Raw genomic sequence first — 18,007 nt, 5'->3', positions numbered from 1 at the left:
ATTTGTCGAAATTTAAAAACCCATAAGTGAACAAATATCAAACACAGTTCCCCATCCTAGCCAACCATTTTATGTCGTGCGACGCATCCAATTTCGGAATAGGTGCAGCACTTTTAGAATCACATCAAGAAACAAATAAAATGAACCTCACTTCAGCAAATTTTGGACTATTCACTCAAGCAGAATTGAGACTCTCCACTTTAATGAGAGAATGTAAAGCTATCATATATACATTAAGAGAACATGGATTTTTAGTCCTTGTAAAAAAAATTCCAACTGTTCTATTCACAGACCATAAGCCAATAATGTTTCTTTTCACACAAAAATCAAACTCAAATCAAAAAGTATAAAGATTTCATTTATTTTTAATAGAGTTTCCCAATCTCCACATAGACTGGACAGCAGGAAAAAACCTTGCTCTTCCATAAACTCTAAGCAGAAATATACCACCAGAATTGCTATCACGAAAAACTACATTTGAAATTCCACAAAACAAAAACTTTTCTTAGAGTTTCAGAAAAAACTCACAAAAAAGTATTTTTAACGTTCTGGGAGAGAAAAAAATTCTCATTTGGTCAACCCACCAAAATTAACAACCAAAATGCTTCTTTTGAAAAAAACCCACCTCTTCAAGAAGATCTCAGATCCGTTTTTGTCTCAATACCTTTTATCTTCAGCGTACTCACTGGGCTCAAATTTAGCTTTTGGGTATTTTCAAGTTTGTAACTTGTTTTTACCTTATAGCTACTTCAAGAAGTTTATTGGCATTAGCCGACATAGTTTTTCTTGCCAAAAAAAACCTGGCAGTTCCTAGAAAAAGTATTTGAAAACCAGCCCTAGACTCTTAGACCAATCCAGGAAGTCCAGGGCAATCCCTGCAAGACTTTGACATGGGTTTTCCCTTGCCAGTGTTGAATTTCCATGGATAAGTAACCCGTGTGCTATCATTTTTTTACGTTTTCTCAAAAAAATGTCTAAAAATTCAGCAAACGTTTTTCGTCATAAAAACATTATTTTTGATTATTCCATAAGTTAAATCTAATAATGGCAGATTTTGCACAAGACTTTTTATCCCAACTATAGATTTCAACCTTTTCAGCAAAAAGCTATTTTTAATTTTTTTTGGCAAATTGGAACGAAGAAAGGGTCAATTTACACTCAATCTCCTCCCAAGTAAAACCTTCTGCTCTTTTAAAATCTTTTGAAAATGAATCAGCATAATTATGACACTATCATTGTCTGATCATATAGCTAGCAGACTCATTAAATTTACCAAATTGACCCTAAAGGTATTCACTCTTTGTTACTCAATCAATAAACTAAGGAGAACAATGGATATTCTCGCTATATAAAGGAACAAAGTTCCCTGAATTTCATTATCAACTTCACAACTCGTAACCGAAACCTATTAATTAGCCTAATTAATCCGGTACAAATCAGTCTAAAAAGCAATCTAAAATGTCTTTCTCGTCCAAAAGCGAAGTGCAGCAGGAGCAGAGGTTCTCAGTGTGTGGAGGTGGCTCCGTTGTGATGCTTCCGGAGGCGACTCTGAGCGGGACGAGTAGCGAGGTGGTTCCGGGGGTGTTCTACCGACACCAGAGTGCTTACAAGACCGAGAAGGCAGACGCACTCGGCAGGAACTCCAGAGTCGAGGCGGTTCGCTTTTTAAAATTATTTATACCTTTTTAAAATTAATTTAGCTTTTAAAAATTAAATAGAATAATCAAGTTAAGACGATTTATCCACAAGGGAAAGGAACGAGGCACTCGCTGTTCAGATCTTTCACGGAGATCCGCTGCTGCGCCCCTGCTTAATAATTACAAGCTATTTTTTTCTGAGCTAGTAATGCCCCCTATCCTTCAAGCAACGAGACGTCCCCTAACCCTCGGTTAATCAAAGTGAAGTATAGTTTAGCTTTTGAAAGGACATATGAAACTTGCTAAGCATTTTGAGAAACTATGACAATAATGGAAACTCAGCAAAAGTCGAGAGGTCTTGAAAACAGATTATAATTTAACGTTCTGGCTGCTGAAAATGCCAGGAAACTTTGACTTCCAATTTTTTGACGCCAAAATCAGTTACCCCAAAGAATAGTCTTAGGAAATTGAACGACTAGCATATTAAAAGCCTTTCAGCTTGGAATTAATCTGTGGTGAAAAATTTTCATAAAAATTTTCTAACTATCGAAAAAAGAACATCTAAAAAGATGATTAACTTTTTTATTTTTTGTTTTCGTTTCAATACATTGTTTTATTCTTACGTCAAGCAATGGAAAACTAAAAGTTAAAGCTGTTGCTTTATGTATTGGCACCAAAAAAAAATGTTATTTTTGTATCGTTTTGTTATCATGATTAGTTTAGGTTGGCATTATATTCAGAAAGTTAAAATGACCTAATCCTATTTAGACTCGATTTGAAAAGAGGGATGTTGCAGGTCGCCAACTCGAAACTGTAAGTAACCTTCGTCCAAGAAAAAAATTGAACAGCTTTGACCAATTTGAATAATGATTGATTTTGCAAAGTATTGAGATAAAATAATTCCAGTCGTAATAATTTGTTCTTTGCTGAATACTTACTTTTGCAAATTTTGGCGGTAAAAAAAGTTAGCCGTTGTCCATCCGCATTGACATTTTAGGGTAAAAAAGATCGTAAAAAATCTTCGAATTCATAACCGAGTTCCAAAATTTTGATTGTCGAAAAATTTTTGATCTGAAATGTTGACTGAGTTTTGTTTCAGAATCACCGAGAACTCATTACTCCCGGATGCTAAGAGATCCGAACTAGAAGCTTCAAACACAGTCGCTACCTGACGAAAACCTCGATCGTGAAAAAGTTGCTCATTGGACTGTCACTTATTGATTGTTGCTATATGCACGATTATTACACTTCAATTTAAATTTTTTTCGAACTTTTAAATAAACAATTAAAAATGGAACAGAAAACCAAACCAACTTTTGTCTAGGCAGAATTTAATGCTGCAAAATTTCAAGTTTAACTTGCAAAAATGTAAGAATTTGAGAAATTTAAAAGTAGTATCAACTGAGTACTCATTGCTTGAAAATTAGTATTTTAAGTTGCCGGGTATACATAGGGTACACAAATAGTTTTTTTGGGCCTTCAAAAAAGAACTTAGGTACTCTAACTGAAATTCCTTCACAACAAAGCAAATTTTCCCGTATTGCATAGCACATCAAACCTGATCTCGCGAGATTGATCTTTATGGTAATAACTAATGGAAAATTGTTAATTCTAATGGGTTAATTGAACAAAAGACTTCGGAGATTGATAAATTAAAAATAAATTTGGAGGTGAAATTGGACTTGATATTTGCACAACTTGATTACAGATACCAATAATGAACTTGGAATTTAGGACTAGTGTCGTCAGTGGAAGAATTCAGTTAGGACCTTGCCAAGGGGGTACCAAGTAATTGTCAAGACTTGTAGGGACGACCATAACTCTAACTATAACTGAAGCTCAAATAGAAAAACATTATAAAGATTAACAGACAGCTTACTTTTGAAGAGCTGCATGCAAAAAAATTTTTTATAGTCTCCTATTATTAGACACGTGAGAGCAAGTATCTTGTAATTGGGAACCAGACTTTTCTCTTTGCTTACAAATCCTGCTTGCTTTTCTTACTTACTTTTTTATTGTATCTTAACAACTTCCGGGCTCAATTCTAATTGGCGTAGATGTAATGCGTTTCCCTTTGTACCCTTATGCCTGTGGGTTCGACTCCAGGACGTGCTTTGCTTTTTCAGTATGTATGAAGTTTCAGTTTTTTCCGGAAAAATTGAATTGTGGGATTTTTTTGTTTGACAGTTTTTGTTTCGTTTGCTTAGTTGCAACGTCAGGGAAATTTTTTGCATCATTTGCTTTTTAATTCAAGATGTAATTTCACTCCTGTACCTTGTAAAAGTTTGAGCCCTGAAATTGTATATTTTCTTTGGTTATCATTTTTTTGCCGGAAACTTCTTGCTCAGATTTCAAAAACTTTGATTTCAAAAAAATTGACTGAAAAAACAAAAATGCCGACGATAATTTCTCGCAAATCTTTTTCTCCAAGAAAGAGAAAGCTGAATGTTAAATTTGTTTTCGGTTTATTGGGGACTGAAGATAGTCAACAATCAAAAAATTGAAGTTCACTTTTGAAAAGCCGATTTTTTTTTACTAATGCTGAGGAAATCTTTGGCGACCCACATGAGCGATGCCGTTATTTTTTTAAATTTCATTTAGAGTTTTTGTCGAAAGTTGGCGCATAGTATATAAATAGGCGCCCAAAAAGCAGTCAGGTCTAAATTTTGAAGGAATTGTTGGGCTATTTTACAAATAAAAATGTTTTGTGTAAGTGGGCGCGAGTAGAGCATTGCCTCGATCTAAGGCTACAACAGTAGAGTGTAAAATTTCCTTCAGTAAATAGTCAAAGTTTTAAAATTCAATAACGTTGCTTAGGAAGGAATTGAATGCAATTTGAGATAATCGATACAAAACCAATGAATTGAATGATAGTAATTGAATGAAAAGATGCCGGACTTTCATTTAAATTTTCTTTATCAATTTCAAAAAACACTACCTCACTTTGAGTTTAATTTTACTCATATTTATTTCTCTTTGAATTTTTCGCAATATTAATGAAGGTTTTTTAAAGTTGTAAAATTGATTATTAAAAAACCTTTAATTGCCATCCATTATTTTTTTGCATTTGTTCCACTCATGCAAAGTTGTCATATATTTATGATTAAAAAGCTTGTAGTTTAAATAGCCTCATATTTTATACGTTTTTGATTTTTTCGGTTAGAGTTTCAATAAATTCATTGAAAAAAAATACCTTGAAGAAAAAGATTTTTGGAATTAAAATAAAGCAATTTTTTATCGGAAATTTTTATTTAAACATTCATTTGATGTGCCCAACACGTAAGACAACATGTCGTCCGGCTCAGATATCATTCCAAACTGACCGATGGAAATTACTCAATTTTGCTTGTTAAGTGCAAAGTTACCATAAGAAAAAAATCCCCAAAAACTATTTTAGTTTAAAAGTTTCGAGAAAACGAAGAAATCTTTGAGACGCGTCAAAGAGAAATCTGATCAGTCTTGCAGTCTCGTTTCGCAGTCTCGTTTATTGTTCATGTTTAATCTTGGTTTCTTCAGTTTCGGCTCTGATAGATTGTTTATTACATGTTGTAACAAATCTGCCACTAGCGTCTGTTTGTCTTCATGTTTATAAAAACGTAAGCTCAGTATCATTATGGTCTTAACTTGAACACAGTTACCATTGCACTAATTTGCACGCTTATCACAAGTATCGCTCGCTGAAAAAAGTGAACTTAATTGCATTCTTACTAGAGTTTTTACTCTTTCAAAAATTAAATTTCCAAAATGGATAGAGCAAACGCGGATTCGGCAAGTCATTGTTACCAACGAGAATGGCTGAAATATCCAGTTTTTGCAGTGACCGAATTGATAGGCGTAGCGGCAGTTGTGTTTGTGGTTGTCTGGGTCACAAAATACCAAGAGGGATTCGCGTGGGATGGTTCTTACTCTCAGTTCAATTGGCACCCTGTTCTGATGATAATTGGACTTCTGTTTCTGTTCGGAAACTCGATCGTCATCTTCAGGGTACTCAGTTCGGTTAGTTAAAAAATTAATTATTTCCTTTTCAGTAGTATTGACAGATCGCATCGTTGTATTTCACAATAGAAAAGTAAGAAATATTAGGGAGATTATTCATCATGCTCTATAGCTCATCAATTGAAGACGTATCATATCTTTGGTATATACGTTTCCAAAGATACTTGTCATCTTGCAAGGATCCAAGCTATTTAAAATCTGTTATAATAAAAAAGTCTCAAAAAGTTTGGTTTTTTTTGAAAGAAAAAAACAAAGTACATAGAGCCGAAAAAGATCTTGATAAAAATTAGCGAGAATTTTGATTTTGATTTTGCTTAAAAAATATACAAAAAACTGCCTAAAATTTTGCGACAAAAGCTAACTTCGCTACAAGAACATGCTACAAAAATTATTGAATTTGAGCTATGTAAGCTGATAGGTGAAAAACTGAAAAAAAAGCAATTCATTCAATAAAATTAAAAGGAAGAGTTCTCAATTTTTGATATTATAATAAATGAGTTTTGATAAAAATAATTAGTTTCAATTAACACATACTTCAATAGCAATATGGTTCCTCGATTGAAAAAATTCCTCGAAAAATGCAAAATTCAGTAAGCTTTCGATACTTAATTTCCATTTCTATTTTTTCCATTAACAACAAAATTTAAAATTTTTAATTGAAAGTAGATTATAAAGTAATTTTCACAGTCAAATTCAGGCATTGAGAAAATAATTCTACGTATGTTTCTTTTTGAGCGCGAATTTGACAACGTTTCCGGATTTTTTTTTCAAAAAAAATATTGAACGCTTAAAAGTTTTAAATGTATTTCTAAAATTTTGCATGCGTTCCTTAAATGGATTGTATTCAATAAGTTTTCTAATCATTATGTTAAACCTGTTCATATAAAAATAAGAGATGAAATAGATGGCTATATCAAATTTTTTCTGCAAAATTAAGCAAAAATCATGTTGATGCAATCTAATCTTGGGTCCTTGACAAAAATGAAGAACCCGTTTCTCTTTAAAAAATGAAAGAAAACCATATTATGGGGAATTATGATCTTACAAGCGTATTTTGCAAACTAGACTTCGCTTGCCGTTTATTAAAAACCCATCCCTAGTGGTTGGATGCTATTAGACCCACATTATAGCGTTGTAGTATGGAAATTTTGCCCCTACAATTTGACCAATCAAACGTAACGTTGATAGTTATCGAGAAAACAGCATTTTAACGAAATTGGAGAAATTATTGAACAAACTTCCTTAGAGCCGTCATCATAAGATGGCTGGTCTAATGCTATCATACCATCTTCACGGTTTGGGAATCTAGCACAGAAACTGAATTCTTCCGGCATGGCTTGTTTTTTGAGATATCAACAATTTTGTGACTTTTGATAATTTTTTTGTATTTTTGTCAAAGTATTTATAATTTATTGTTTTAAAATTTAAGTTTTAATTTTTTTCAAGTGCGTATTGAATATGCCCTTAGTCTATCCAAAATTGTGATGTTGTTCGCATTAAAATTTTTTGCTTTTTTTATTTTCTCTTTTAAACTACAAAATTTCGTTGGAGCAAGTTTTGATTAGCAAATTTAACTTTATTTTCTGAATGGGTTTATTGATACCGAAGCCGAAGTTCTCGAATTATACAGAGACACTGAATTTCAAGAAAGTGCAGTTGTGCAACTAAGAGTCTACGGTGTACGAAAATCACTGCCATTAATTAGACTTTGGTCAAAATGTTTGGTTGAACTAATCTCTCCTGCTAGCCCCAGTGATCGAGGACTGCAACTCTTGCAAAATATCTTGCAAGAAAACTTGCAAGAAATACTTTCATTCTAGCTAGGATCTACTCTCATTCGTAGACTTTCTACTCTCAGTAGACCTTTTTTTTAGGTCGACCAAATTGATTTCTCGAGCTCTTCCAAAGCACTGCTTTGACCCTATTTTGGCCACATTTTTTGCGCTGCAGGCAAAATTTTGAAAAAATAGGCCGAAAAAGGCGTTTTTAGGCATTTTTTGGAAAATTTTGACCGAAAAATTACGTTTTTTCGGCGCGCGCTCCCCCCTCAAAATTAGTATATATTGGCGCCGGCGCCAAAGGCGCCTTTAGAAAAATTTTAAGGTTGGTCGGCCAAAACTTGATTTCTTAAAAGTACCAAAGGGGGGACCCTTTGGGTCGGCAGGGGGTCGAATCCCTGGAAGAAAGCGTCCGCCTACCCCCCCCCCGCCCCCTTCCTAAATCCGCCCCCGACTTTGCATTCTTTTTCAAAGTAAATCGCATATCTTTTTTTAGTTTGGTATGTTCTGTGCCTTTAAAATTGTCTGCTAGGCTCTCGCAGATCCTCTGCAAAATCTCACAAAAGAGATTTCTCATTGTTTTTCAAAGCGAGGGAAAATGAGAAAAGCATGAAAGCATAGAAAACCAATGTTCTTTAAGATGTACCTATTGCTATTGCTTACCAAAAAATATATTAAAATAAAAAATGAAGTTTAAATAAATTAGTTGTGTAAGCATTCAGAAGTCTGTAAGCAACTAATTAAATCTAAAATAAAAGATTGTGGACTTTGGTTGTGCTTGTGTTTAAAGTTCGCTTTTTTCACAAAAAATTTGGCGATCGAAATTGTAATTTGTATGAAACATTAACTCCCGAACAAATTCAAACTTGAACAAAAGAGTTTAGACAAAAATGACAATAAATATAGAATTTTCGTGAAAAGACCAATTTCACATTACTCGTTGCGCTTTGACTTTTTTATTTATCGTTCTGACTTTCGTCAAGAAAGTAACGGAATATTTGTGCTCGGGGTGGATTTTTTTCTTCAGACAAATTTCGACTTTTTATCTAGCCTTATTTGACAAAATTTTTAAAAAACATTCAAAAGGTATTGTTGTCCTGAGCTTAAATTTTAAACAATATTTCACCTGTGATTATTTTTCCTAAAATTATGGGGGTTTAAAGATTGGCATTTTAGCCAATTTGGGAATGATAAAATATTTCTTTATTGCGGATAATTCTACTTAGTTACAAATAAGATATGTTTAAAAAGTGAATTTATCGCTGTATTAAAACATTAAAAACTGTGAGATATCATTCTCTCCGCCGGAGAGAATGAACTTACCAAGGTCAAATATAAATTAACCAGTCAAAGTAATTTAAAACTAATTAAATGAAGTAAAAAGAATGGTATGATTCGCAACAGGGACAATTAACGCACGATATATTTCGCGCTATTAACGTGTAAGCGGAGATTAAATCCGTCTCAGAAATCGTTCCAAATTGTTTGAAAGAATTTTATTTGCCATTGATTTCTTACAAGGAGCGAAATCTATTTTTTATAGTTTATATGGCGTGTGGGGATGATTTTCATAGAAAATATTTCAAATTTTTGAAAAAAAAATTTTTTCATTTTTTTCTTATATTTAATATGTTAATGATATTTATGTTATTACTGCTCCATAAACCTTAAGAGGCAGTCGGAATCTTAAAGGCTTCACCCTGATACGAGCAGTCTTGTTGAATTTTTTTTAAATTAATAATTTGCTTCCCTAAATTACGCTTCGGCCATGCTCCCGATATTTCTCATAACTGTGCATCCCTCCATGTCAGCCTCAACTGGGGCTCAAAGTTGACGAGGTATTGGGTTTTTTGCGGAGCCTGGTTGGTTTTCGTTCTCATCTATAATATCTATGTACAAACGTTTACCATAAAATTGGGGAGGTCCGACATTTCGACTTGAACGTTTTAATTTAAAGTCATTACCGGTGATAATAGTCTCCTTAGGATGCCTTTCCTCAGTAATCGCGTTTTCATCAGAGGAGTCTTTTATCTCGAAGACTGGAAATTCAATAGGATTTCTCCCTCCGATTCCTTCGTTGTATCCAACGGAGCGTTTGGTCCCTCCGATGTCGCAGTAGTAGGAGGTTTGTTCGCTGAGTCTGAAGTAGTTTGGGTGGCTGGTTTTATACTGATTGGACATTCCGCTGTGTCCGACGATTGAAGTTGTTTGTCTAAAATCTCACGATTGATATGTTTGAGGATCTAATGATGAGGTAGGTTCTTCGTTAAAAATGGGGTTATCCGAAATGAAAGTTCTCTTAACATTTCCCTGCATGGGAAACCACCCGCGATCCACTCCCAATCACTAATGTCAGATGTATCCGACGGAATGAACATGAATTCGTCACCTGCTAATTATCCAGTGTTAGACGTCGAGGCTTTATTTCGGGTTCGTTTTGACTTGTTGGGTTTAGTTGGTTGGTTTATCCCTCTGGACCTAGTGGAGACCGGGGTAGGAAGCTCTATTTGTCGTCTCGTTTTAGGGCCTAGTTTCGCGTCTGTTGGGGCTTTGTTTTGTTAGTCTTTCTTGAACCTACTTGTAAATCAGTGTTAATAAAAGAAGGAAAAGAAATATTTCCTTTGAATGAACGGATTGTAGAGGATTTAGACTTTGGGATGGCGATGTCCGATTTTCTAATGATTTTTCCGTTGGATAGTTCGACCGTAGATTTTGTTGAGTTTATTACTTTCTGACCCAATTGTTTATAGAAGGGATTTCCGTTAATACTTCCATTGGTCTTTTGGAGTAAATAACCTTTAAACGGGCTGTTTAGAGACACTCGGGAACAAGAAGATTTTGAATCTGCAGGATGGTCTGAGTCGTACCCTTTCTCAAGCGGTGACTGGTTATTCTTTGGTACTAAACAGTCTTTGTACCCGTCTTCTATCCGATCGTCCGCGTTCCAGTCAGGGGCCCTTTCTTTGCTTAGGATTGACTTCCCTTTGTCTAAAAATCCACCGGATAAATTACTAGATGCCAAATGTTTCCAGATCGTGTTCGGTTTTCTATTAAAATGTATTTCGAATGGTGAACATTTTATTTTTGATTGGAAGGAAGATCGTAAGTTCCAAATAATTTTCGAGATAGCGAATTGCAAGGTAGGTTTTTGTTGTTCTAGTGACATTGCTAATAATTTAATTTTTACAGTGTGAACAAGTTTTTCTACAAGACCGTTGGAACGATGGTCCCCGACTGTACAAAATATTAATCTGATATTAAAAGAATTACAGAATAATTCAAAATCCTGACTAGTAAAACAGGATGAGTGGTCGACACGAATAGAGTTAGGAATCCCATGGAGGTAAAAATAATCTTGAAGAAGTTCGATTACTGTGTTTGATGACGTTGAAGATGTAATTTTAGCTGACGGAAATTTTGAGAAACGATCTATACATAATAAAATGTATTTATTCTTCCCCCAGTTGTTATCTAATGGGCCGGCAAAATCGAGGTTAAGTTCCTCATTGGGTTCGGATAAAGCGGGAAGTTCGCTATTTTGTGATGTAGGTATAATGCTTTTTATATTCTTACCAGTTTGGGTGCATTGTGTACAGTTAATCCCATGGAAGTAGATCTGTCGATTTATGTGAGGTCACCAAATATATTGTGCCAAGTATTTCATACCGAATTGGCCAGGGTGAGATTCGTGTATTTTTTTTTAAAACGGCGTTCCGGAGTGTAAAAGGAATAAACAATTTTCCATTCATATATAATAATCCGTCGGATTCGTGAAGGTCTTTCGCAAATTGGTACAGGTAACGGGAATTTGCATTGATGCTTTTAACTTTGTTCTGTAGAGCTTTTACGATTGGGTTTAGCACTTCGTCGTCTTCCGTTAGTAATGCGACCAACTTTGCGTTAAATAAAGTGCTTAGATCCAAAGGTTTTTCAGGTAACTTGAGATTTTCTCGATATTTTGTTACTAATTTTTTGTGTTCTGAAGAAATTTGGAAATCGATTGAGACCTGTATTCCAGAGGTAGAATGATTTACTACAATTTGGTTATTAGACATATTTACACTATTTATCCGAAGGATTACTAATTAAATTACTATTAAGAATTAAAAAATAAATGAAGGCTGAATTTGATAAAATGATTTTGGTAGGGTCAGTGTTTGAAAAGTCCGAGGGAATGCATTTGGAGTTATAAAGTTCTGTTCTATAATGTTTTTGATTGCATGTTGGAATGGAAGAATTAATGAAATTCAACGCTGTAATTATTACGTGATTTCGTAATCTCATGTAATTGGAGTTTTCCGAAATTGAACTAATTGAATTGCGTAATAAATTTTCGTTATCCAACGGATTGAGTGCTTTATATATTTTTTTGGTCGTTGCAACTACGAATTCTTCATCGTAATGTGATGGGGGGATTGCTTTTTCCGAAGGGGATCTTGAAATTAGGTCAGTAAAACCCATATCTTTTCCCGCTAAATGCTTTAAAGTAAAATTAAATGGTAAAAGACGATCTACCCATCTTGTCAATCGACTATGATACGTTTGTTTCCGTGATTAGGTGACAGAGTGGAAAGGAGAGTTTTGTGGTCGGTAATAATTTCTAATTCTGAGCCGTAGAGATAGTTTTTGTAATGTTCTACCGCCCATACAACTCCTAATAACTCTAATTCGTTTGTTGAATATTTGGAATCGTGAGGATTTAAAAATCTTGAAGCGAATGATACTGTTTTCCAATCGTTCCCGTGGAGTTGTTTGAGGGATGCACCTAACCCGTTTTGTGAAGCGTCAGTTTTTACTCTCGTGGATCTTTTAACGTCGAAGTGGGTGTTTTCTGTAAGATTGACTATTTCTAATTTTATCTTATCGAACGCTTTTGTGTGGACTTCATTCCAAAGGAAAATTGACTTCTTGTTTAAAAGAGGTCTTAGCGGGCTTCCGGGGGATGCTAAATTTGGTACAAATTTGATGTACTGATTAGTTGACCCGAAGAATGATCTTAGATCCTTTAGATTTTGGAATTGGGATATCTTTAATCGCTTTGGTTTTATCGATTAGTGGAGCGATTCCCGATTTTGATATTTTGAAACAGAGCCATTCAATTTCTTTTTGGAAAAATTTGCAATTCGCCCATTTAACTGCGAAATTGTAACTATCTAACGTTGATAAAATTTTATAGACAATTTTCTTGTGGTCAATAAAACTTCCTTCGGAAGCGACTAAAATGTCGTCAAGGTAACAATTTGTAATAGGAAAATTTTTTTTTGAGTCCATGACTCTTTGAAATTCGTTTCGCATATCGCCGAGTCCGTAAAAACCGGTTAAGAATTGATATGTGCCCGTTATATCTCCGCCAACCAAACTAAAATTGCATTGACTGCTAGCAAAATTTTCTAACGAAAGTTGACTATATGCATTTTTTAGATCTAGATTAGTGAACCACACTTCTCCGGCAGAGTTGTTGGAAATTTGAGCCGCTACGTTATCCACTAATTCGTGTATGTTGGGCATCTGGTATTTGTTCTTGTAAATTTGTTTGTTAATAAATTTTGAATCTAAGGCTAGCTTTATTGATTTGTCCTTTTTACAAGTGATAACTATCGGACTAATAAATCTGTCCTCGTCGCAATTTTCTAAATTTTTGATATGTCCTTCAGATTTGAGTCTGCACAATTCTGTTTTTACTGAATCCAGTAAATGTAGTGGGACTCGCCTTCCTTTTAGTCTTATTGGCTTTAGTGGTTCGTGAAAATGTGTTATTTTTGTTTGATTTTTGATTTTTCCAATCCGAAGGAATAGTTGTTTGAAAGTCTTGGAAATCATGTCTATTTCGTTCTCTTTGTCAAGTGATGTAATTGAATTGATAGACTTACAAGTTTTCTTGTTGGTGTGTAGTGGGTAGTCTTTTTGTGAAACTTCAATTCCCACTTTTGGCAAGTTGTCATTCCCCAAGATGTTTCTTTCATGTCCTTGTGTTAGGAAGAAGTGGCATTCTTTATGAGACAATCCATTTGAGAAAATGGGAACTATTACTTTTCCAGTGATGTTTATTGCATTGTTCGTGAATCCGCAATTAAGTTCTTTAGTCGCTTGGTCCACTGGATATATCTTCACAAAAGGGTCTCGTAACTTCAACTCGTGTAGAACGTTTTGTTTGAGGAAGCTCACGGGGCTAGCTGAATCCACCTGTATATTGAGAATTACTTGATTTTCACTTCCTAAACCGATGTTTAGTAGTTTCTTCAATTCCTTTCCTTGATCGTCATAGATAGTTCTTACGTTTAATACAGAGTAGTCATCGTTATCGCTCTGTCCGGACTCCGACCATGCGTTGATTACTCCACAGCATTCTCTATTAACAAGGTCATTATTTACATCCGGTTGTTCCGAGGGATAATTACAATCTGTATTATTTAGTATCTGACTATCCACAATATTTATGACGTGATTTACAGATTCTAGTAAAATGTCCTCGATATTTACAAGTTGTACAGGTCGTATCTTTTGCGGGGCAAACCGCCAGATGTCTTTTGGTAAAACTTCCGCCGCATTTCATACACGTGTTGTTCCTTTCAATGTTTAAGGTGGGTTCTCTTTTTACATTAAAATGATTAAGAGGTTTATTGGAAGAGTATCCGTTGGATTTAAAAGTACTCGTCATTTTGATGTGGTTTGTTATTCCTTTTTCATCGATCAATGCCACATTTAAAGCTTCTAGTGGAGGTAGAGTTTCCGTAAGGAGTTTCCGTTGAATGTCAGAGTTCTTCATATTATTGATAAATATATCTCGGATCCACTCGTCTTCTCCTGTGGGAATGTCACATCTTTTTGCCATTTCTGCTAATGCCCCCCAGAATTGTTCTAGCGATTCTCTGTCCCTCTGTTTTCTATTCAGCAACTTGTGTCTTTCGAAAGTTATGTTTGTCTTTCTCACAAAGGCTAAAGACAAATTTTCCCAAAATTCTTTGAAAGAAATTTGTAAAACTTTAACTCTCGTGAACTTTTGGCCGAATATTTTCTTTCCTTCGTTTCCAAGAGCTAAATAGAGTATGGATCTGAGTTTTTCGTCTGCCTCTTCTAGTCTCATGCCGTTAAATTTCTTGGTTTCTGACTTAATTGAGGCCATTTTTTCATCGTCGAACCTCTTTTGCTCGCGGATATTTCTCTCGATGCGAGATGTTTTTTGAGCATCTGATTCGTTTTCCGATGGATTTTCTAGTATTGGAGGGAGTGGATGATATCGTTCCGTTGGATTTAAGAGATTTTCGATATCAATGTTTTCCTTTACGATTATTGCTAGTTGGAATAAGTCGCTCCACTCTTTCCAAGGAATTGGTGGGTCCACTGTATGGTTTTGCCAGAATGAAGGTATACCTGTCACGTTTGATTCGTTACTGTTTGACTGCGCCATGATAAAATATTTCTTTGTTACGGATAATTCTACTTATTTCTAGTTACAAATAAGATATGTTTAAAAAGTGAATTAATCGCTGTATTAAAACATTAAAAACTGAGAGATATCATTCTCTCCGCCGGAGAGAATGAACATACCAAGGTCAAATATAAATTAACCAGTCAAAGTAATTTAAAACTAATTAAATGAAATAAGTAGAATGGTATGATTCGCAACAGGGACAATTAACGCACGATATATTTCGCGCTATTAACGTGTAAGCGGAGATTTAATCCGTCTCAGAAATCGTTCCAAATTGGTTGAAAGAATTTTATTTGCCATTGATTTGTTACAAGGAGCGAAATCTATTTTTTATAGTTTATATGGCGTGTGGGGATGATTTTCATAGAAAATATTTCAAATTTTTGAAAAAAATTTTTTTCATTTTTTTATTATATTTAATATGTTAATGATATTTATGTTATTACTGCTCCATAAACCTTAAGAGGCAGTCGGAATCTTCAAGGCTTCACCCTGATACGAGCAGTCTTGTTGAATTTTTTATTTAATAATTTGCTTCCCTAAATTATGCTTCGGCCATGCTCCCGATATTTCTCATGAATCTGCATCCCTCCAGGTCAGCCTCAACTGGGGCTCAAACTTGACGAGCTTTTTACCTCATTTTGAGTCCTTGTCGAATAAAATAATCCATTTGTATATAACTGTACGAATATTTTTGGTTATTCGACTAATTTCAAATCTTCATTGAAAAAGGAAACTTTGAAAAACGAACCCAGCTGAAAAAATTGAGCCAGTTGTTATCTTTATTCAAATGTTCCTTGTTTGCTGATTTTTAGTTGCTGCATAAAAATTACCAGTGAAAAATTTGAATTTCTTGTTTAAATCTGATTAGAATAAAAGTCATAAGCAATGTTATCATATCTTTCCGCGTAAAAATTGAAACTCAGCTGAATAAGTCAGAAGATTATCCTTATTTGGGTTTAGTGTAAAATTGTCTTGATTACAAAAAATCCAACATGGCTTACTTGTATTAAAAAAGATAAAGCTTTTTAGTGAGCCAACCCATAAGAACACCGAGTGAAGCTAAAAAACGACAGATGTCAATAACTTCTGCAATCCTTAAGACTTTGTTTTTCAGCACACCTGTTGAACATCACCCTCTTCAATTTTTTTATAACAGAGTTCTGAAAAGAGCTATAAAAAGCAAGTTCGCGCTTTCTAATTACTTGTAAAATGTGCAAAATAAAATTTTTAAATTTATTGTATGTAACTTTTATAAATACTGAAGGTTTATTGAAATTCACTTCTCAAACTAATTCCGACTTTTGGTTACATTTTGCTTTTCAGGTGAATAAATTCGCCGTCAAATTAGTTCACGCCAGTCTTCACACCACCAGCATCGTGTGTATCATTCTGGCACTATACGCAGTGATCAACAATAAAAACTTCAACAACCAACCACACTTCTTCAGGCTTTTTTTCACTCTAAGCCCACTTCCAAATTCTTTTTAGAAAGACAAATAAACGGTGAAAGTTTTGGACATAGTTATGACCCTCACCCCTAAGCAGTTTTAACACCCCCACCCCTAAACAGTTTGGAGGGGAGGATGTTAACTTGGTTCTGAGCGAGAATTTTCAGCCAATCAAAATCGAGCATTTTACACGCAGCGCTTAGCTAATTTAATTTAAATTGAACGCTGGGGTGTAGGATTTTAGTCTACTCGGGGGGAAGATGTTCTCTTGACCCAAAGTTTTTCTTTATAAAATTTGTCGGAAATTTGGATTTAATTAAAAAAAAATCGGAAATATTTGTTTTTTAAACGACACATGCAGAAGCCAATTTTATATTAGGAGCATTGTTTATAGAAAAAGAAAAACGTTCAATTTGAGACTAGGGTGGGGTAGAAAAAAAGCCCGTCTACAGTCTGCACAGCTGGGTGGGGATCACGACCGTGGCCTTGTTCGCCACCCAATTCTTCGTGGGTTTCGCTGCATATTTGTTCCCACAGGCGAGTTTTCGGATATTGAGAAACAATAAAAAATTGATGCAAAATTCGCACAAATGACGTAACTTTTCAAATGACGTTTTATGTTTCGCTCATTTCAGGTTTGCTGAAACTTCGGCTGAATTATTTAGACTCGGTTTTTACTGGTAACATCTTTTTTACCCATGAACTGCTAACGAGTTTTCGTATCGAAAAACCAGTTTTTTTTTAACGGTGGGATTATTTTAAAAAAAAGAATATCATCGCATAGTACTTCATAGCAAACGGGGCCTATTCCTGTGGAATTTTTTAAAACAAAATTATAGATTCTTTGGGCAAAATGCTCCGCCAAGGAACTTTGACAAATAATTTTTTTGCTGGTCAAAGAAGTACAATTTCGATTATTTCTATTCACATCCACATAATTGATATATTTTTAAATTTTTTTTTCAGTTCCCACAGGACAAAAAAGAATGGCTGATGCCCGTTCACAAATACCTGGGAGCCACAATTTTCATAATGGCCATAGTGTCCATAGTATCTGGAATCCAAGAGCAGTTTTCGTTCATCGACACACCCCCTAAAAACCCCTATGCATCTCTACCCGCATATGGGGCTGTGGGGAACCTAGTCGGCGCCAGTGCAGTTTTGTTTGGTCTTGGAGTTGGCTTGCTTTTAACTAATTCCGCTTTTGCCAAAATAGAAAAAGTCCCATACGTTCGATTCAGAGAGGATGATTACGAAAGCGAGGACCAGTAACTCAGAGAAAAAATATACCTTTCTAGTAGTAAATTTTGGAATGGAAAACGTAAAAACATTATAAAAACATAACTAAATGCGAAAATTTTTCAACTATTTTTTAATTTGCTGCAACTCAGTTATAACTAACCAATTTTTAAACTTATGTAATCAATTGTAAGTTTCAGTGAAAGTGTTTTTATTTCAATTGATGAAAGAGATTCAAAAAATAACAACACTACCGGAGCCTAAAATTGAGTTAGAAAAGTGTTTTTCTAAATTAATCAATTCTTGGCAAATCTCGATGCGGACTTATTCCGAATCGAAAAGTTGATTAAATAGCCTGAAACTTGCGCCGAGATCTGTATGATCTGGATTGAAACAAAAAACCTTACCTTTCAATTCTTATGAGTGTGATGGTGTTCTGATAATAATATATTGGCGAGAGGTCTTGACTATATT

The 18,007-nt window shown here is 34.6% G+C and overlaps 1 protein-coding gene across 1 annotated transcript; it reads left to right on the top strand.

Annotated features, from left to right (window-relative positions):
* Window positions 1–5,165: 5,165 nt before the first annotated feature.
* On the top strand, window positions 5,166–17,738 carry LOC134854242 (lysosomal membrane ascorbate-dependent ferrireductase CYB561A3-like). Its single transcript, XM_063870417.1, has 4 exons — window positions 5,166–5,633; window positions 16,170–16,294; window positions 16,747–16,831; window positions 17,261–17,738. Exons 1-4 carry the CDS (start codon window positions 5,382–5,384, stop codon window positions 17,564–17,566), a joined length of 768 nt encoding a protein of 255 aa, XP_063726487.1. The 5' UTR covers window positions 5,166–5,381; the 3' UTR covers window positions 17,567–17,738.
* Window positions 17,739–18,007: the final 269 nt, after the last annotated feature.

This window comes from Symsagittifera roscoffensis, chromosome 9 (assembly GCF_963678635.1).
Source record: "Symsagittifera roscoffensis chromosome 9, txSymRosc1.1, whole genome shotgun sequence".
Classification (NCBI taxonomy): Eukaryota; Metazoa; Xenacoelomorpha; order Acoela; family Convolutidae; genus Symsagittifera; species Symsagittifera roscoffensis.
The sequence above is the reverse complement of the archived record's forward strand: the minus strand, read 5'-3'. Positions and strand labels throughout refer to the sequence as shown.

What these genes read in the sequence shown, in the direction of transcription:
- LOC134854242 (XM_063870417.1), top strand. Translation starts at nt 5,382, where the DNA reads ATGGATAGAGCAAACGCGGATTCGGCAAGTCATTGTTACCAACGAGAA. An exon ending in TCTTCAGGGTACTCAGTTCG is followed by an intron (nt 5,634 to 16,169) that starts GTTAGTTAAAAA and finishes TTTGCTTTTCAG; the next exon opens with GTGAATAAATTCGCCGTCAA. An exon ending in AACCAACCACACTTCTTCAG is followed by an intron (nt 16,295 to 16,746) that starts GCTTTTTTTCAC and finishes GCCCGTCTACAG; the next exon opens with TCTGCACAGCTGGGTGGGGA.